Raw genomic sequence first — 22,195 nt, forward strand, 5'->3', positions numbered from 1 at the left:
TTTTAAAAGCATTTTTAAAATATAAAGTTTTGTTTTTATTAAGTATTCTTTAATCAATTTGTGTTTCAATTAAAATTAATTATTGAACATTTTAACAACTAATGTTTTCTCAAATTAAAATTAATTATTGAACATTTTAACAACTAATGTTTTCTTAATAAACCAACAATATTAAGTCATTTTATGTGTATACTATACACTTTGAATTTTATGTTAAAAAATCTTGAAAAGCGAAAGAAGATTAAAAAAAATCCCAAGTAATTAGAGGCACTTGAAAAATAATTATATTAAACCTCAATGACTTATTAAGAAAATATTGATATCTTAACCATCTATTTATTTTTAAAGGTTTGAATAGTTGTTTTTCAAAGTATTTTTTATATCGAAATATATTAAAATAATATTTTTTTTATTTAAAAAAAATTATTTTTAAAATTAACACAATTAAAATGATCCAAAACATAATAAATAAAAATTAATTTTTTATATAAAAAAATATTTTCAATTTTTTAAAACGCGGTTCCCAAACGTTCTATTACGGAGTCGAGATCCAATTATCGTATCTTCTCTCCCACGTGTCAAATCCTCATCCTAATCGTTAATAACACGATGACTCCGCACAAAATAATTTAAAAATACTTTATCATCCACTAATTTCCGAGAAATTACGAGGGTATCTAAACAAACAGCCTTGTGTTCTTTTCTATTCATTGACAACAACGTAAGACATGATCGAACTCCAACTTTAGTTTTTGCTTTTTCTTCTTTCTGAAACAGAAAAAAATAAACGACAGCATTGTGATTCTGGTTCTTCCAAGAAAACGATGGCGTCATCGGACATTGGGTTAATTTTGGAGAACTCGAAAGAGCTCGATCGGTTAAGGAAAGAGCAAGAGGAAGTTCTTTTAGAGATTAACAAAATGCACAAGAAGCTTCAAGCTAGTTAAATTTCTCTTCTATTCTCCATTTTTTTTAATCACCAGTCTTATAGATTAACGGGTTTTTGTTAGATTGTTGAAATTTTGATGCCAGGGAGAGTTCCTTTTTTTAGCTTGAATTATGTTAAGATTGGGTTATATTTGAGGTTATGCTTAATGGGTTTGTTTCCTTTTTTTAGCTTGAATCATGTTGAGATTGGGTTAAATTTGAGGTTATGCTTAATGGGTTTGTTTTATACTGGTGAATTGCATGTAATGATAACTGGGTTTTTCTCAATTCGTAATCAAATCTATGCAATGTAGTACGTAGGTTGCTTACTGGTGATCATTTTTTATGCAACCTGTGGTAAGATTTACGATGACTCATTAAATTAACTTGATGGTATGAGTAATTGAAGTTTAATACGGCTATGGCATGAGTTGATTGAAGTTAGTTTGTAGTAAATTGATGGCGTGGAGATGGTATTTACACGGGTTTTGTTATACTAGAAAATGAGCGTGTCTCATGTCTAAGTAATTTGTAAAGCTTAAAAGATTGAAAATGTTTGGTTTTTTTCTTAAATGTTGTGATCGCCAGCTGCTTGGGTAAAGAAAGTGGGGTGGGGGAAAGAGTCTTAACAAAATCCGTCATTTTATATGTTTCTTCGGAAAAAGGAAAATACATGCTTGCTTCATCATGTTGTTATATGTGCTTGTAATGCTTTTTTTGGAGGTTATTATAGATTTGGATGGGATTTAATGCATCTCAGGTAACAAGTTTGTTATGGTGTGATCTTCATTTTTTCTACTCATCTTTTGCTTGTTCGTGTAAATAACAATAATAAAACAAAAGAATTATATATGAGCTGTTATTGAGTGATCTTTGTGCTAGCTCTACACAAAAGCATCTTTGTTAAAACTGTGCCTTACACCATGCCGTTGATGCAAGGCATAGAGTGCCAAGACTACAACATTTCTTAAAGTGTAGGTAAGGTGCCTTAACTAGGCAAACTTGTATACCTCAAACATGAGCCATCAAATCGATGATATTTGTTGAATTTTCGTAGTTGATGGCATAGCATGCTGAACCAATTAGTTTATTTATTTATTTTTCCTTGTATGATGTTTTGCTATTGTGCATTATCTTTATTGTAAGAATTGTAGCACATTTTATTTGAAAGATACATGTCTTGCTCTAAACAACATGCTAAATAGACTTAATAAGTTAAAGTTATTAATTTTTCCAGTCTTTTTTCCTATTATGTTTTTATGAATCATTATCATGTAAACAATTTATTATATTTCAAAGCTGAGTTTTATTTCCTCAAGTTTACGCCATGTCTTAAGCCTTCAACTTCCATCCAAGATCTGTTGTTGCTTAACTGCATATAGCACTTTTAACAACACAGTGCAGAAGCTAATGAATAGGAAAAAATGGAACCTGTCTCTGGAAAACCAAGTCTTAAGGACTGGCTTTCTTCTCCAACTTGCAATTTATATATATATATATATATATATATACACTTCCAGTCATAAATAACGCATGCTGGTTTAAATTTCTACCTTTTAGAGAATCATTTTAGTAAGCTCAGCAGCTATATTAAAGAATATCAAAGGAGGACATTTTTTTCCTGCTCATGATTCTATGTTAGATTTGCAAATGTAATGTGGCAGATGATTCTTTTTGCAGTTTTATCCCCTTTGCATCCTCTGTATAATTGTAAATGTGCATCCCATTAATTTTCTCTCGAAGTCTAGCTTGTCAAGCTTTTCCTCCCCCCTTTTTCATTCTTAGCAGATAGTGATTGAATCTACACAAAACTCTAGGATATAATTATTAATTATTTTTTTACAGCTTCTGGATTTTTTTATTTAATACACATTGTTAACTATTACTGCTGGTTTATATTAACGAAAGATTTTACATGGAACAAATCATACTAAAAGTGCTTTCATATAGATGTGGCAAGTGATGGATGGTTTATATAAAAATAATTTGATTGGTTTGCCATGAACTAGAATAACCACAGCAATAACTGGTAATAATTGTTTGCAAGATTTAATTGTGTTTATAGCATTCCTCTTCAACTGTTCTATTAACTTTGAATTTTTGCTTTTTAATGCAGCTCCTGAGGTGGTTGAGAAGCCTGGTGATACTTCGTTGGCGAAGCTCAAAACTTTATATACTCAGGCCAAAGAACTTTCAGAGAGTGAAGTAAGGTACATGTATATAAATCTTTAGTAAAGTTAACCACTCTCTCCCTTCTGACTAAAGCTGAGTGTTTGTGCTTGCTCAATAAAATTCTTTCATAATGTGTAGCACATTAATGATATGCTGTAGTGGTTGGCTCCTAACACGTGTTAGTTTTGAATGTAATTGATAGTTTAGACCAACCATATTTTTCTCTCTCTGTGGATGCAGTGTTTCCAGTACCCTGTTGACTCAATTGGATACTCTGTTACCATCTGGACCTCCAGGTCAACAACGAAGAAGGATAGGTGTGTGCTACATACTGTTGATTTTTGCATATGAGATGTACATATAGAAAGTATTCGTGTTTACTTTAATGTTGTAAGGAAGTTCTCATGTGTAAATTTCAGTGAAGGTCTATCACTACATGATGTATTAGGGACTCAAATCATTCATTTGTATTGAAGTGAAAGTAAACTCTGCAGCAGTATATGCATACATGTATGAACATAAGGAGGTTGGTACGGGCTACGTGCAATTCCAAAAATTGGAAATCAATGTTCAAGCTGCTAGATATCAAGTACCCCAGGAATATATTGAGTATCTCTTGTAACTTGAATGAGCATATAGCTATTTCACTGCCAAGGAACCTCCTCACACCCTCAAGGATGAAGTTCTTTTGGAAGACATCCCTTGTCTCAAGACATTAATTCTTTTATAGAAGCTTTGAATATATTTAACTACTGTCCTTGGTGCATGTGTTGTCCAATGGCCTGACTACAACAAAACCAGTTGTCTCAATATAAGACCATTCTTTCTGAAGATAATTTTAGGTCTCTGGTACTGTGCAAAAGATTTTACCAGCTAACTACCTGGGACTTTCAATAACTAGAGATTGACATGTTCATTGGTTATGATAAATTGCACCAAGTGAGCATGAGACAAGACCTTATACAACTATATAAATACTAAACACAGATAGCATTTAGACTTGCAAACATGGATGGCTGAACTGTAGAATAGATGACTTATGCCTAGGAAAATGAATTTCATTTTCTGTATCTTGATTTTAGTTAGATGCTGCTACTGTTATTTGAGAAACTCCATATATCATGAGAAAATGTAAAATAAATTGCAGAAGGTAATGATCAGAAAAGGAAAAGAATCAAAGCTGATTCAGATATCTCAAGGCTCTCTCCTGCAGTAAGAAGTCAACTTGAAGCATGTGCTAGTCTAAAGGGTGAACAGGTTTGCATGTCTTTTTAAAGAACAGAATACATTTATATCCCCTTTTATTTCTTTCATTCTTTCTTTCTTTCTTTCTTTTATTATTTTGCAAGTAGAGTTCCATTACATTCTGTTTCGCAGAAGTGATTGACATGTTGCTATATTCAGGTAGCAGCTAGGGTCACAGGTGATAATGCTGAAAAGGATGAGTGGTTTGTTGTAAAAGTGATTCATTTTGATAGAGAAACAAAAGAGTAAGTTGAGCTGTTGTACATGAGATTCTTCAATAATTACCTTGCCTAATAGTTGGATCACTTATGATGTGTTTTGTTGACTATTATAATTTGGTGACACCATATTATTAATTCATTTTTAATGCTAATTTTATAGATGTGAATGCATAGGTATTTCTTTGATGTTAGCTACCTTGCCTATTATTTAAGAATGTTGTCATGTATATGGACTATATTTTGATTGCACCTCTAACCACTATGAAGCACATATACTTAAAAATCTCTGATCTATTCCTATCAGGCCAAATCCGATACCATACTTGACCCAATACTTCATGATATGTATGGAATATTTTGGATAATTGAGGACAGAGAAAATAATATTTTGAGAAGATTGTAGTTTATAATTTATAATATCAATCAAAGCTTACATGGATAATAATTGGTGAATATTGTTGAAGAAAATAAAAAATATGACTGTACATTCTTGTTATAGTTGTATTCACACTAATACGAGCTCATTAATAGAATATGCATTTTTATTTGCTTTTTTCTTAAAAAAATAGCTATAGCTTACATCTTCTAAAAAATAATAGAGTAAATGGGATAAATATTAAAATTTATCTGTAACATATCATATCCTAAGATTTCAAGAATTGACGTTTCTATACTGTGTCTTGCCCGTTCATTATATCCCTATCCATGCTTCGTCACCCTGAACTATTTGGAGTCAGTTACATGTATACTTTTTCCTCATTTTTTTTCTATTTTGAGCCAAAAACCCTCACAAGTTATTGTGATGCTAAATCAGGTTAAATATATTATACATGATTTCTATTTTCAAATAAATGCTAAATGGACATAATCTTAAAAGAAAATGCCACTCCACTAGCTCATTTATTTCAATATGTAATCTTCTGGTACTCTGTCCATAATTAGTAACTTTTTATGTGCAGATTCGAAGTACTTGATGAGGAGCCGGGAGATGACGAAGAGAGTGGTGGCCAAAGGTTGATTTGTCTTTTGATACACCCTTATTATCAGGAACTGAATTTCTTATTTGCAGTATTTCTTTCCCAGAGATTGTATATTAGTATCTTGTGATTTGTCGTATGAAATGCCTAAACCAAGTATGCTGGTTTACTCACATGAATGGGTTTTTTTTTTTTTTTTTTCACTTGCTTCAGAAAGTACAAGCTGCCCATGTCATGTATTATACCTTTCCCCAAGCGAAATGATCCTTCTAGTGCCCCAGATTTTCCTCCTGGGAGACATGTTTTGGCTGTCTATCCAGGAACAACAGCACTTTATAAGGCAACTGTTGTGAGCCCCCTTCGGAAGGTAACTATTCCATCCACCTAGTTAGATAGATTTGAATCCAAACTAAAGTAACTGCAATTTTCCTCCTGCTCTTCAGTAGTTTTGTCAGTTTTGAATATGCTTGGTGACTGACTTTGGACTGACAATTAATTGTATTGTGCATGCTGTGGGATGCCATCAACAAATCATTTTGTGTTTTTCAGAGGAAGATAGATGAGTAAGTAATATCTTTCTCATGTTCTATCCTTAGTTTGCTGATTTTGGAAATTGTCCAGTATTGTTCTGGTGTTTACGTTATGTTACACTATAATGATTGCAATATTCCATGCCCTTCTCCCTGCTTTCCTTTTCTTCGTTTCTTTATTCTTTTTCTTCATTTTTTTTTGTTAGATAGATGAACACAATGATTATTCCAAAGATTCTCGTAATTGTTTTATCCAAAGAATCTGCAAGATGGTAATATATAATAAAATAGGAGGGCTAATCTGGTAGTCTATCTTGATATGTCTAAGAAACAAAACTTTTGCAGATTGTAAATGGTTTGCCCATAGAAGCACAGTCTGGAACAAGATATGTTATGCATGTGGTTTCCAAATGCTATGCCCTTCTTATTTATGTTATTTTTATCATGCTCTCATAGCTGCTATTGTTTTGGTTGGACAGTTATTTGTTGGAGTTTGATGACGATGAAGAAGATGGTGCCTTGCCTCAGAGGATTGTTCCCTTCTATAAGGTGGTTCCCTTACCAGAAGGGCATCGTCAATGAGTCCTTGTTCATAGTTGTGTGTAAATAAAGCTCCTGTGTAGCAGTGTAATACAGACCATGCATCTTGCATCCTCTTACCTCTCCTCTTTCTTTGACCTAAGGGGGCAATGCCTTGAAAAGAGACGTACCATATTTATTTGTTTGGTTGTGTAGTGAAGTGGCTTTTCCTTACACCGTTCTCTGTTTTGGTCGTGAATTTGTCATTGATGCAACAGAACATTTAGATTTTAGGGAACCCAAGATTGCTCCATGAAGGTTTAAAAGCGAGTAATTATTGAGCGCTAATGGTTAAATGCAGTTCTGAATCTGGTCCGATCTAGGGCCGGTCATGCTAAATTTGCCTTGAGACGGTGTTGAATGTGGATGAATTCAATTTGTTTTATTTTTCCTTCATAAATGCAATGAGAGTTCAACGGCAGGGCAGAGGGGCCTAGCTCACTGGGCAACCAAGAAGAGTCGTAAAAGATTTGAAACCAGAGGATTACAAGCTAAACTCCAGCCTTGTCGAAATAGAAAGTAATTAAAGATAATCAAGCTTTCAATATCACCATCAAGCATTCACTCTAGAGTCTAGTCCATAATTGAACTAGTCATCCATGAGAAGAAAATTAATGGAGTACGGAAATAGTTGTTTATTGCCCGTTGTTCATCTGTTCTCTCTAGTTGAGATACAAGTTCTCCAGGTCTTGATCGACTTTTCTCACCGACACTGGCAACCTTACCCTTGCACCTTAGGTTTTGACAAGAAGCTACTCTGTTAATGGCACTTTCAACACTAAGACCCCCTTGTTTTGACTACTGCTTGCTACACTCACATCCGACGACATGCTTGAGTAACAGGAATTGGCGGGTCTGTCAGAGAACCATTCTGTGTATGATCAGCAACCCATTGGTTTGCAGCCTGAGAATAGTGAACGCCATCCCAGCTTATGAAGACTGATGGATCTTTACAAGAGGCACCATAGACTACAGAATCGTTCACTTTTCCTTTGTTTCCACACCATATATGGTCAAAATTCACATGATACCCACAGCAGACCTTTAGAGGACCAGCGAATCCTGCAAATTGAAGTGCGTACAGCATTAATGGTGAATCTTGACAAGAGGTTTGCTTGATGAACTGTGTCTAACCTAGTTAAAAAATGATGTTGACAATTACCTAAGTTCTTTGCATTGCTAATAAGTCCATACTTAGCAGAGTAGACATCCACATATGTTATTGCTGCTTCTGGGAGCTCAGCTTTTAATCTGACAATTCTCTCCTTGAGTTTGCTGTTAAACTCGATCGCCATTTCATTTTGAGCCTTGACACAGCCATGCTCATCAAGATAACCAGGTGCTGGGTTTGATACATAGAATAGATTCACAGGCAAGCACCCAATTGGACCTGTGTTGTGTATCCAGAATGCCCTCCCTCCTTGTTCATATAAATGCTACAAAAATGTGTGAAAAAACATGTTGGTAAACAGAAATCATCGTAGCATATGCAGCAGCACTACTTACTTGGACAGCTGATGCCAACTGGTTAACGATGTCTGGCATTGCTGCACGAAGCTGATCAAAACTCATCTTTCTAAAACCAACAGAAAGATCATTTTGGCCTATATCAAATGTGTAAAGAGCCTTTGAGAACTCCTCAGCCCTGGGTAGTTTTTCTGCATCTGGGGTACTTTTCACTGAACAAACATCATGAAGAAAAGAAAAACATGTCAATATCAATGAAATGATAGGCTGTCTAAAGAGAGGGAATTTTGATTCAAATTAGTAACCTTGATTGTATAGATCAGTGGTCCTAGCTTTGAACTGATCAAATTGAACAATCTGCATATCAAGAGCAAAAGGACTAATCCCGTACTCAAATATGGTCTCATTCTGCCTCCTGATGGTTGATCCTCCCGTGGCAAAATTTGCACCATGCCTATAATTTGTCCCAATTGAATTCAGGTATGCACTCAAGTAGGGTAATTTCAAGCGCTCAGCTGCATAAATAAATAAATAGTTGAGCCAATTAACAAACACTCAATAAAGAAAGTGAGACAGAAATGTAAGTGTGATGCTGCATTGCTGGGATGTTTTTCTTTCCTTTACCTATAAAGTCAATAATCAGGCGGCCATCAGAGTCTCTGCCAGCAGGTTTGTGAAAGAAAGCCTCACCATATGGTGCAGAGATGGGCACAAATGCAGCTGATATACCACCAGTGTCTGAGTTTGAGTCACCAAAGTTGTAGATTGCAGGAAATTCACAGGGATCAGCAACCACAACAGAACTCAAAAACCACAAAACCACAAGAAGAAACCAAGTTGCCACAACTGATCTCCAAAACCCCATTTGTCTTTGTTCGCTCTGGCTCTCTGAGAACTTCTAGTGTTTTAAGGAGACCCAATGGCGTAAGGACAAAAGTATATCTCCTTTTTCTTTTTTCGGGATCTGAAGTAAAAATCTACTTTTCTCTCTCTCTCTCTAATCTTGGTCACTCCTGTTTTCCACATACGAGACCTGCTCTTTTCGGTGGTGTCATCCACCATCACTGCCTACCGTTTTTATTAGCAAGCACGCACTATATAGTTTCACACCGTTGAGTTGATATAGGGATGGTATAGTCTTATCCAAGGTTTCAATTCTGTTTTGATAAATGTTTTGTTTTTTTAATTGAAATCTAATGTTTCAGTTTTAGAGTGTTTTGGTGTATTATTTCAAGATTATATTGTTTATATATATATATATATATATATATATATATATATTTAACAAATATAATTTAAATTCAAAATAAATTAATTATAAATTATACAATACAAATACAATGTCAAACAAATATAATTTCAAAATTTAAAATATTTATAAATAGTCAAGATTAAATAGATCTTTAACTTAAAGTAATTCAACTTAAACAAAATATTATGAAAGTAAAATGTTTTAACACAAATATTTTAAATATAAAGTTAGGTCAATGTTATCAAGGCTAATGAAATTTAAAGCATCCCTTGTTTTGCTCAAATTCCTACAAAGTATAAACATGAAAAAAACAACATAAATATAAATCATATATATTAGTAATAAATCTAATTTAAAAAAATTAATATCATTGTTAATGAAAATAGTAATAATAATTTTCAATATTATTATTAATATCATTGTTATTGAAAATAGTAATGAAAAAGAGTTTTTTATAATTGGATGACTTAATTAATTAAATTGAATAAGGTTCCGGGTAGAATTTAGCAGAAAAATCCGGAACGGACTGAGATTTAAAATGAGATGAAATTTGTTCTGTTTTGTTCCATTTTTCGAATTTATACGAAATGTTTCGGCCATTCCAAGCGAAACGAAAAGGAATTAACAACCTTGGTCTTATCCATAGTCAGGTTTTTTCACATTTATATATTTTTTATTATTTATTAAGTAAAGAATTTCTATTAAAAAACCTAAACCCCTCAAACTTCTAAATGCTAGACACATTGTAATGTTAACGTGGATTAGTATAGTTAAATACTATTTTTGTCTTTCATTACAAAAATCAAATGGTTTTTTACTAGGTAAAATGATAGTTTTATGAAATTCATTTGATATTATGAAATTAATGGGGGTATATTCTACAAGGATAAAATGGCATTTACTAGGAAAATAATAGTTTATCAACATTTTTTTAACAATTAAATGACATAAATGCTCATAAAAAATAAACAAAAAGATAAAGGATAAGAGGGGCTTTTATGTTATTTTATTTTTAAAATAGTAAAATTATTTCATTGCCCTTCAAGTTAAAAACAAATAATGGGTAAAATGGTATTTTGATATTTTTATCATGTTTGCATTTTTCATTATAATCTATTTGAATTAGGGGCAAGTCCGTCTTCTAACAAATAAAAATAATAAAAAAAGGGTGCACCTATCCTTCAGATGGCTTGTGTGGCGTTTTCTGGAAGGCATAGAGATCCAATTACCATGTCTTCTGAAGCATCTAGTGATAATGCAATCGATGAGGCAATGCGTGTAGCACAATTCTTAAAGGTTGGATTTCTTTCTACTCCCCCTCTTTCCTCTCATTTCTCCTTCAAATTCATGTTGAGTCAGTCAAAATTCAGAGGTGTCCTATTTATTTTTTAAATTGTCATCCTCTTTCTTTTTATTGGTTTTTCTTCGTTTTAAATTATTTTTTTTAATTTCATCTCTTTTCATTTGATTTTATTTAATTTTTATATCAAATATAATACTCATTATTTTTATTACTATTTTTTAAAAAACATTTCTTGATTTGTTTTTCAATTTTATCCCTCAAAATTTTATTTCATTTATTTTTTTATCCAATTTGGGTCCTTAATTTTTTAATTTCTTTTTTTATCCTTTTTAATTTCTTTTTGTTTCAATTTTGGCTCTTAACATTTTATTTCATTCATTTTTTTATCCAAATTTGGTCCTCATTCTTTTAATTTCTTTCTTTATCCATTTTTAATTTTTTTTTCTTTTAATTTTGTTCCTCAACATTTTATTTCATTTATTTTTTTATCCAATTTTTTCTCATTTTTTAATTTGTTTTTTATTTTATTTTATCCCTCAACATTTTATTTCTTTTTTTGTTCAATTTTGGTCTTTATTCTTTTAATTGCTCTTTTTTCATATCATTTTCTTATTTTATGCGGTTATCATATGTCATTGATTAGTCAAGTTAACCCGATTTATTTTGGATTTTTGTATGTTTTTTTTATTAAATTTATTTATTTATTTATTCAATTTCATCCTTTAAAACTAGACTACTAGGTCTTGAGCTTTCTAATTGTTTTATTTTTTTTTTCTTTCTATGGGGTTATATCGAGTCTTGAGTTAGTCAAGTTAGCCTTGGGTGACTCCGGTTTACTTTCAATTATTTATTTATTTATTTTAATTAGATCCTTTTTTCTATGTCATTTTCAAACAAAATAATTTTTCAATCTCAATCTCATTCCGCAAGTGACGGGTTAGTAAAGTAAACCCGGGTTGACTCAAGTTTTTTTCTTTAACACTTTTTTAAAATTGTTTTTTTTTTCAATTTCATCATTTGATATTAGGTTTTTAGGCCTTGAGGTTTTGTTTCGCTTTCCATTCTACAAGGTATTCCAATCTCATATCTCACGCATTTGTCAATTTAACATGGGTTGACTATGGTTATCATCACATTCACATTTTGTTTTATGTTAGAAAAAATCCGACTCGACCTGCGACGTAACACAAAAAAAATAAATCTATTATTTATACTATATTCATCAAATATCGGGGTATTTATATTAACAAAATACTAAAAGGTGTGGCTAAAATATTGTAGCCACATTATTTATTGCGATAGTGTTTTGTGTTTTGTTTTGTTTTTTATTGTTTAGTTATTTTTTTTCAATTCCATCCTATAATAATTGGTCTTCTTTATATTTATTTATTTGTTATTCAATTTTGTCCTTGAAATTTAGGTTGTTTAGGGAATTGTGCTTTATTTTTTTTCTTTATGTTAGGTTATATATTGGTATTATAGATTTAGTTTTTTTTTCTCGATTTAAACTTTCAACATTGGATATATTGGAAGCGGAGCTTCGTAATCTTTTATTTATTAATTTCTTATAAATTTATATCGGTTTTATGACCTAGGTCACGAGCTTAACAAGTTAAATTAGGTTGATTTGAGTTTTTTTTTAATTGATTTTTTTCAATTTCATCCTAACATTAAGTTAGTTGGAAATTGAGCTTTATAGTTTATTTTGATTTGCTTTTTATGATATTATTTTGATCTCATAACTCGGGTCACGAGTTTAATAAATTGACTCGAGTTGACTCTCTTCATATTTTCTGGGTTCTTTTTTAATTGAGTATTTTTTTTTTAATTAGGCTTCAATTTTTTTTTATTTGCTTTATATGAGGTCATCTAAATCTCCTAATCCATGTCATAGGTTTGGCAGGTAGACACATGTCGACTCAGTTCATATTTTAGGTCCTTTTTCAATTGAGTATTTTTCTTTTCAACTTCACTATGTAACTACTCAATATTCTTTTTTATTTAGTTTTTTCTTTTCAATTTCATCATTCATTATTAGGTTTTTGGGAATTGGGTTTCGTAGTTTTTTTTTTGTGGAGTTATCCAGGTCTCATGGATTTTTTATTTGATTGTTATGAAGTTATATCGATCTTATAATTCAGATCGCGTATTTAAAATGTTAATTTAGGTTGACTTGAGTTATTTTTTTAAGGTTTTTTTTCTAATTGATTTTTTTTTAATTTCATCCATTAACTTTGAGTTGTTTGGAAATTGAACTTCATTATTTTTTTTTAATTTCTTTTCTATGAAGTTATCATGATCTCATGACTCTAGTCATGAGTTTGACAGAATAATTCGGGTTGACTCGTGTATGTTTTTTTTTATCTTTTTTTAATTAATGTTTTTTTTGTAATTTTGTCCTTCAAAATTAAGTTGCTTAGGAATACTTCATATTTTTTTTTCTTTCTATAAGGTTATCATAGTCTCATGACTCGAGTCAAAGATTTGATAGGTTAACCCTAGTCGCTCCAATTTGTAGTCATTTCAATATTTAAAAAAACAATATCATCAAATATGTCAATGTCAATATTTAAAAAATATTAATATGCATCATATTTTGAGTTCATGATTAATTTTTTTAATTCAAAAATACACTAACACTGGTTTGATGTTTTCTCACATTAAAAACATTTGATTTAACTCGCAGCATGACACAAGTTAATAATCTAATTATACAAAACACTAAGCTGTGTGGAAAATTCATTGTAGCTTCTTTCACTGTTCACTCCTTCACAAATCACTTTAGGTTGAAATAGTCAAATTTCTTTAAATTTTTTATTGGTTCTAAAACTTTTTCTTTTCACGATTGAGCTCTTAGCATCTAATTGCATATTGTTTTTGGAAAAAAATGGTTGAATTAAAAAACAGAGAACTAAAGTGCAAAGGGCAGGTAAATTGGAATGGTGTCTTAGAATTTCATTTAAAAACTTGATTTTAGTCTACCATCTTTTTTAGTTATTAGGTAATTAATCCCTTTAGTTTTCTGAAATTCAATTTTAGCATCAAACTTTATTTCCTTAATTTTCAGTCTTTGTTGTGAGAAGAGAGAAAGGCTTGTTGAATTTTAGGATAAAGAGAGAAACTCGTCATTGTTGATGATTTCAAACATCAAATGGTTGGTATTTGTATCAATAGGTTTCATTTCATGAGAGAAGTTTGACCTAAGTTTTTTTGTTCCTTCTCCTTTTCCAAAATGGTAAATCTAACCCCAATAATAATTTTGGTTTTGGGTTAATTTCAGTTTTTGAGTCATTTGTTATAGCCATGGATAGATTTATCAAGATGTTTTAAGTTCTTTTGTTGTTTTGGGTAAAATAATAGGTTGAAATGAGTTTTTAATAAATAAAAAACCAAACCCTTGATTTTCGAGCTACCCTAATCGTTGGAATCTGAGAAAAGCAAACGATATCTAATCTGTTGTTTTTTTTTAAAACAAAAAAGAAATTACATTGATGACAAGTTGTCCGCTTCTATAAGAAATAAAAAAATAAGATAGGCACAGGCTTGGCGAGAAGCCCTCGCGCCTAGGTTGTTGCTTTTTTAATGATAATGCTCATGTGGTTAGGCTCTTTTTGATATATTTTTTTATTTTGCTATTTTATATTTAGTTTAAAAAATTTAATAAAATAAATCATTGAACCCAATAGCATCAATTATCCAAGTAACAAGTTTAACAGGTTAATTCACAACATCCATGCTATTATTTTTTTCTGTTTATGTTTAATGCTTTTTCTGTCCCTCAATTTTTTTAAAATATAATTTTATCATTTGTTATCGATGATTTATTTTTCTTTATTTAATTCGAACCTAAAAGAATACAATTTCATTATTTATTGTTGATGATTTACCTTTGATATCTCGGCCCCACGTGCCTATCATGATTTTTTTAACTTTTAAAAAAATATATTGTTTCATACAAAAAAGAAATATCATGCGCCTTATTATTGTATAATTAAATGAAAAATAATCTCTAAAATAAAATTTTTATTGACTCCAATGATATAGATAACTTTTATCTTGAGTTTGCTTGGTTGACTTGAATTCATTTTATTTTTTTTAATCAAATTCTGTTTTTTACTGATTTTATCCTTCAACACTGTTTTAATTCGAGATTGAACATTTCAATTTATTTTTTTCAAAATTATCCCCATGAGTTTTGCAGATCAACCTAAGTTAATCTAAATAAATCAAATATTTTTTATTTGAATATTAAATCAAAATATTATTTAATTCTTGATTAATTTTTTTTTTAAAAAAAAACATATTACCAACATCTAAATATTTTTTTTAATGCTCAAATTTCTTTTTACTGTAAGCAGCCGTGGCATACTCCAGAAAAAAAAACATATTACCAACATCTAAATATTTTTTTTAATGCTCAAATTTCTTTTTACTGTAAGCAGCCGTGGCATACTCCAGAGTCCAGACTAATAGGCTGGTAAATATCTATTGAATAACTATTATTTATTATGGGATAAAATGGGAGCGCAGTAAAAGGTACAGGTGTCAAAGGAAAGGACCATGGGATTAAATGCTGAGGGACCTACTACACTCACTCGGTAGGGTTCTCCATTTTGTGATGGATTGGCTAAAATGGATAATCATGTGGTTGTGATGGTAAATATCCTCAAAGTGAAAGGAATCGGTGATAATGCATACCAGAAGTCTCTCGAGGGTGGCCCACATGGTTTGTCTGGGTGCATGCAAGGCAGACAAGCAGACAAGCAGCCACTAGAGTCTGTAACGTAGGCATGGAACATACCTAGGACCACTGTTTTGTTTTCTTGTATGAACGAAATTAACGGTGACCAAAGCCCGAGCCCAGCCATTTAATATGACATATTCTTTTTTTTTCTTTTAATAACATTTTAAGATTCAAAACAAGCACCTTAAGCAAAATATATTTAAATTAATTTTTTTTGAAAATTTTAAGATTAATAAAATGATGAAGATACCATACTCATTACACCATAATTACAAAGATTCAAAACAAGCACCTTATAAAAATCCTACTAGACAAAATATTACAATTACAAATTATAATTATAAATATACTAAAATTTCAATATAAAACATTGTAATAATCAACAATAACCATTTTTTTTTCCAATTGCAATCTTCCATGTCCATATTAATAAAAGAGAACCAAAGTATAAAACGAGGAGAAATCTTATGGTCAATCTCAAATTTTCTAGAAAACATTTTATTTCATTCACCTGCTTTCTTTTTTTTTTACTTTGCAAACCCTTTAGGTTTTGCACTGAAAAAAAAAAAGAACTAGTTTGATTTTGGGAACTAAAAATAAATATAAAAAAAATATATATATATTTTTTTTTTCAAAAAAACTTGTTCATAACAAAAACATCCTTTTTTACCCCAAACCCTTGTTAAAATATAAAGTTCATCATGTTACTAGTGGTCTAAACAGAGAAAGCTAAAATGGAAAGCAATATCAAAACAAAAGGATTGACTGATCACCAAAATTCATCCAAGGAAACAGCCCTACACGCTTGAACGGATGCAAGATTTCTCAGTCCATGAAAGCATATGATGAGATCAACAGGGGAGGTAATCTCTCTCTATGAAAGAAAACCAGACAAATAATTTTACAATGTATATCAACAGTCAATGGTCACTCTATGGTTGCCCATGAGCTTCCCCATGTACGACTCCCCATTTCATTTGAACTCAAAACACAAAACATAATAATGCCTGATGAGGACTTCCCCGCACCTCAATAACATTATCAAGCTTCAATATAAAACCCGTTACAGCTAGAAAAGCAAGCAAATTAACGCACAACATAGTACCAATTTCTGCTTTATGAAAGAAATGAGAAATATGTTGTCGTTCTTTCGATCCAAAATACTACAAACATGGTAAATTAAATAAACAATACCTAACACTTAACTTCTACAAAACAAGATTCCATTACCACACCCCGAGCTAACTAGATTCCTAAATCCATCTACTTCAAAAGAATAAATGGTGGCAAATTACAACTCGAGACCAAATGCATTGGTCCATGAGTAGATTCCATTACCTTATTATATCAAAAGGTAGATTAGGCAACCATCCTATGTCATGAATGATGATTTCCAACAAAACTAAAGCATGAAATGAGAGATACCCTCCCTTCCTCTATAACCAAATAATCTCTTCTCCTTTCTCACATTGGGTCTTGCACAGCTATCTACTTGGGTGGCCAGAACAAATCAAATCTGAGTAGTTCTTACCTAGATGTGTCAACACTCAGTTGGAAATATATGCAGACTTTACTACATCTTTCCTTTATGACAGCCTTATCTCTAACTGCTCCCAAAATCCCTCTTGCTCAGTCATAACCTTCATCCACAAGTAACGGACCATGCCACCACTGTCGACCTCTAGCTCCCTCTTACACACAGCTAATGGATAAGCTCCAAAACCGAATAAGGTTTATCTACAGTGTATAGAGGAAATAAGGTTTGGTATTTGAATTTCCTACATCTACAAAGATAATCCTAGAGTACAAACATTTGGACCTAAAATTTCACGAGATCAATCGAAATAAATCCAGAAGGTTTTATTAATTCAAAAGGCAGACTCAGGCTAATAAACAGCAGTTGCTAACCTACGAGAAACAAACAAGCACCGTAGAACAAACTAATTTGCTTATTTTAAGCCTAGAATATCATTATTTTTTTGGCCAATTTCAATCAACAACAAAGTTTAGCATCCTAAATTAAAATATATATATATATATAGGTTATTAATAGAGAAATGCTAGAAACACCAAACTTGAGCAACAATACAAGAACAGCAATGTAACTCGCAAACTAATCTTAAAGATTGAGCATTAAAAGCATCGGCAGAGACAATAAACCAGGCAATGAGTTTGCTTATAAAAATACCCAGAGAGATCCAAAATCAACAAAACTGCTAAAATCCATCATAATAATAAAGGCTTGAAAACGCTCAACAACTGACAGACACCATTTTTAAATCAAAACCTCAGCTTTGTAAAAAACCACCTGTTCTTGCCTGTCTTAAACCGCTCCTCGAACCTAGCCTTTGTCTCCTTGCAAGCAGTAATCTTCTTATCCTTGGTTGACAAACAATCAGCGGTCACAACATCTTTCAAGTCCACATCCAGCGTGTAACGTGTGGGCATCAGGTGCTGGTAGTTCACTAGCTTGATGAAGCACTTGACCCGGGATTTCTTGGCAGTCTTTTTGGCTGAGTCCTTCTTGATAACCTTGCTTGGGTACTTCTTAATCCCTGCAACCAAGCAGTGGCCGTACGGGCGATCACGTGTACCATCGTCGAAGGACCTGACGATTACTCCTTTGCGACCTGCATATTTTCCTTGCAGGATTATGACGGCCTTGTTTGTCTTCAAGAACTTCACCATTTTCGCTGCTCTTGCCGCTCTCTGTCTCTGTTGCCGCTTGCAAACCTAGAAGCATTATTGCAGGGTGGCTGGTGATGTATATATGGGAAATGAAACCCTAGGGGCTGTTTTTTTAATGGGCTGATTTGTGATTGGACTGGGCCGAAGAGGCCTGGAAAGAGAGAAAATGTTTATAACTTTCATTCTAGTCCTTCTACTTTACTTTAATATAAGTTTAGAAGATGAAAAACACGAATAAATAAACGGTTGCTCCTTTTAGTCAAATTTCCCCTTGCTTCAGAGCTCTTTCTTTTCACCCTTAATGTCTTCATTTTGCTTTCTTCATTTTTATGTTTTTTTGTCTTCATAAATACTTTCTCAGGAGGATAATTGTGGTAACAAAAATATGCTTTTATGAAGACAACATCCTTTAGTTAGTGGAAGAACAATATTGCTAGCTCTAAAAAAAGTATGATCTTAATGGTTGTAATTTTGATGATAATAAAATATTTTGTATTACTAATATTGTGCTTGAGTGTTGTAATGTTAACAAAATTATTCAAGCACATAAAATGAACAAGCTTGTTAATCAAATGAAAATGGATTAATTTAAACTTTGTTATACTAAATAATGCACTTAAAGACTTCATTATACTGGGAGTTTGATTACATAAAATTCATGGGAAAAAAAAAACAAGAATAATTAGATGAATATAAGTAAAACCAGTTGAGTATAAGCTCAAAATCGATTGACATGTTCTGCGTATACCAAAACCAACTAAATAGTGGAATTATAGTTGATTTAGGCTAAAATATGCTAAGTTGAGCTCCAAGACCGGCCAGGTTGAGTTTCGCACAATCTAACTCGTTTAATGAGATTGTATGCAACAATTTCTTTCATGTTAAGAGAGATCTTGTTTAGGTGGATAATTTCTTATTAAGTAAAGATTCTCTTCAAAGGATAATGTCTATATAGATGAATTATCCACAATGGCTATTTATGTTAAGTTGATATTTCTAACGCATTTTTTCATATGGAGGGGAGATTCTCTACAACAACTAAGTCTTACTTGGATGATTCTCTACATCGACTACTTTCATATTGTATGGAGACTTTGTCCAATGAAAAAGTAAAGACTATTTATTGTGGCTAATTTTTTATTAAAAAAAATCCTCTTCAACATATAATTTCTTATTATTATGGAAACAACCCTAGAGTCTCAAACCAATTACCAAGTAAGTAGAATCAATCATATAAGAGCACACGAGGAATTTATATGATTTAACAACTTATGTCTACTCCATAAGTAAGATGATTAAGGAAATTTGCTATGAGAAAGTAAGAGATTATAATATGTCACACAAAATTGCTCTCTCATCTAAGATTTTAAAGTAACTTAAAAATCATATTTTCTCTCTAGCCATTAAAGAGTAGAGAATGGAAGCACTTACAAATAAACATTAATCCTAAAATATGACAACTTTAAGTTTTTATACATAGACTAAGTACATGAATATTCATTTTCTCATTTGGGCTTATACTTTAAGACAAACCCAATAAATCTCCATCTTGGCTTAAATTGAGCCAACTTTTTGAACTCCTCTCTAATTGTCTCCACTAAACATCTTTCAAGTACTACATAAACCAATCAAGTTCAACCAATGCTTGAAGTTGACTATATGATAGGCTTTGTTAATATATTTACAGGGTTATTAGTTATAAAAATCTTATTCACTAATACAACACATTGTGACATGATATCTAGAATAGAGTGATATCTAACATCAATATGTTTAGTTCTTTCATGGCACATCAAGTTCTTGGCCAGATGAATAACACTTTGACTATCACAATGTTTAACAATCAACTCATATAACAAACCAAGATTATTAACCAAACATTCTAGTTATAAAAGCTTCTTTCACTACCCCTATTAATGCCATATACTCAGCCTTTGTTATAAACAAGGCAATAGTGGATTGCAAAATTGTTTTTCGACTAATGACACAACTTGAGAGAGTGAAAACATAACTTGTTAACGATCTCATTCTATCTAAATCACTAGTGTAATCTAAATCTATAAAGCCCTTAGCATCACTTCTAGTGCTACTACTCGTGTCATATATTAAGCCTATATATGTAGATAATAAAGTATCAATTTCATGACATGTCAGTTAACTTTTTTAAGATTTCTCATAAACATATTAACCACACTAACAATGTGTAAAATGTTCGGACAACAGTAAACCATAACATATATAATGCTTCCAATTGCACTAGCATATAAAAACACATGATATGTGTTTATTCTCCTCCTCAGTTTCTGGTGACGAACCTGAAGATAACCTGAAATGGGTTGAAAGTGGATTACTCATTGGCTTGCAATTTTCCACACCTAAACGCTAAAGTACCTTCTCAAAATACTTTTTTTATGACAAACATAACTTGCCAACACTTCGATCTCTATATGTCTCCACACCCAAAATATTCTTAATTGCGTGCAAATCTTTCATCTCTAACTCAACACTTAATTGATTCTTTAAATTGTTGATCTCAAATATGTTCTTAGAGGAAATCAATAAGTCATTAACATACAACAATAAATACACAAATAAACTATCTAAGAGCTTCCTCAAATACACACAATTATCCCTCATAAAGTAATTATGTCCAAGTATAAAAGTATCAAACCTTTTATACCATTACCTCCGTGACTACTTCAAGCCATACAATGACTTTTCAATAATCATACATGGTCTTTTTTACATTAAGCAATGAAACCCTCTTACTAATGCATATAGACCCTCCTATGTAGCTCACCATGTAGAAAACACTTAGCAAAAGGGTCTATACTTATATGAAACTATACTTCACAACTGACGAGAACTTCATTGGAGTCAACACCTTCTTTTTGTATAAAGCACTTAGCAATTAGACGTGTTTCAAACCTTATGTCACAACTCATTTTTTGGTTCTCCTAAAATTAATTTTTTTCTTTTATACAAAAATAAAAATAAAAGGGAAAAAAAGGTTGAAAAATAAAAAATTACAGGAAGACAAGCGATTTGGTTGACAAGAACAGGTTGAAGAGGGATCTACATGCATAAATAAGAAATAAAGGGACCAAACTGGATCTTTGATATTTTTAGAAACTCAATTACATCATTGAAGGATCTAAATGTGAAAGGTAATGCAAATTCAAAGTTAACTTAAAAAGAAATATTGGATGAATTTGCTTAAAAATTAAGTTTCATGACTTAATTAGATTTTTAATAGTCTGATTTGATTTAATCAATAATCTAATTAAAGGTTTGATTAAGTTTATAAATTAATTTAGGCCAAAATTAAAATAATTAATTAAGTGCAAAGACTTAATTAGGCTTTTAATAGGTCAAATTAATTTTATTAAGGACTCAATTGGTGAAAAATTAAGTTTAGAAGGTAAATTTTGGTTTAATTGAGAAGATTGGAATTTTAGAGGACCATATTTAATTTGTTCAGGCTTAATTAGATAAAATCAAGGGTGAAATTATATGAAAATCAATGTCTAAGGGCCAAATTGAAGAAATTCAAAACCAAAAACCAAAATGCAATAGGCACACAAGTTTAGGGACCGAAATCAATCAAAATCAGGGGTTAATTTGAAAGAAATTAAAAGTTTGATAGTTGATAGGGTCAAATTGAACAAATTAAAAACCAAAAATCAATTTGAAAAAAAAACGCTCAAATCAAAGGAGTTAAATCAAAGTTTTTAGGGGTGCCATTATATAAATTAAGAATTTTCATGGTCAATTGTGTGTTCATATACTACAATTGAAACAACAAGGACCAAAATGAGATTTATAAAATCCTATTTCTTAAACCTTAATTTTTAGGGTTTAACTAGACGACATGTCATTCGTTTTTAATAAAAAAAAACTAAGTGAAACATCATTTGACCCTGTTTTGTTATCCTTTTTAACAGAGAAGGTTGATCGAGTTGTCACCTTTAGATGAATGAACGTGACATCTCTAACCACCTAAGAGACTCCAAACACCACCATTCAATAGAGAAGATTCCTATTTACAAAGTTGTGCCATCCTTGTTTGATGTTTTATGTAAGAGTTGAA

At 31.4% G+C, this 22,195-nt stretch overlaps 3 protein-coding genes across 3 annotated transcripts; 1 reads left to right on the forward strand and 2 right to left on the reverse strand.

Moving 5' to 3' along the window:
• Positions 1 to 660: 660 nt before the first annotated feature.
• On the forward strand, positions 661 to 6,825 carry LOC133705222 (SAGA-associated factor 29 homolog A). Its single transcript, XM_062130353.1, has 9 exons — positions 661 to 942; positions 3,044 to 3,137; positions 3,340 to 3,416; positions 4,247 to 4,356; positions 4,504 to 4,589; positions 5,525 to 5,578; positions 5,756 to 5,909; positions 6,092 to 6,105; positions 6,552 to 6,825. Exons 1-9 carry the CDS (start codon positions 825 to 827, stop codon positions 6,652 to 6,654), a joined length of 810 nt encoding a protein of 269 aa, XP_061986337.1. The 5' UTR covers positions 661 to 824; the 3' UTR covers positions 6,655 to 6,825.
• A 441-nt stretch (positions 6,826 to 7,266) lies between these two features.
• LOC133705212 (GDSL esterase/lipase At5g14450) lies at positions 7,267 to 9,196 on the reverse strand. The gene is made up of 5 exons (XM_062130346.1): positions 8,743 to 9,196; positions 8,424 to 8,633; positions 8,158 to 8,330; positions 7,814 to 8,087; positions 7,267 to 7,713 (listed from the first exon to the last, which is right to left on the reverse strand). Exons 1-5 carry the CDS (start codon positions 8,981 to 8,983, stop codon positions 7,466 to 7,468), a joined length of 1,146 nt encoding a protein of 381 aa, XP_061986330.1. The 5' UTR covers positions 8,984 to 9,196; the 3' UTR covers positions 7,267 to 7,465.
• An 8,323-nt stretch (positions 9,197 to 17,519) lies between these two features.
• LOC133686969 (large ribosomal subunit protein eL27x) lies at positions 17,520 to 18,167 on the reverse strand. Its single transcript, XM_062107007.1, has one exon. It carries the CDS (start codon positions 18,103 to 18,105, stop codon positions 17,698 to 17,700), a length of 408 nt encoding a protein of 135 aa, XP_061962991.1. The 5' UTR covers positions 18,106 to 18,167; the 3' UTR covers positions 17,520 to 17,697.
• Between the last annotated feature and the right edge of the window lie 4,028 nt (positions 18,168 to 22,195).

This window comes from Populus nigra, chromosome 1 (assembly GCF_951802175.1).
Source record: "Populus nigra chromosome 1, ddPopNigr1.1, whole genome shotgun sequence".
In the NCBI taxonomy this organism is placed as follows: Eukaryota; Viridiplantae; Streptophyta; class Magnoliopsida; order Malpighiales; family Salicaceae; genus Populus; species Populus nigra.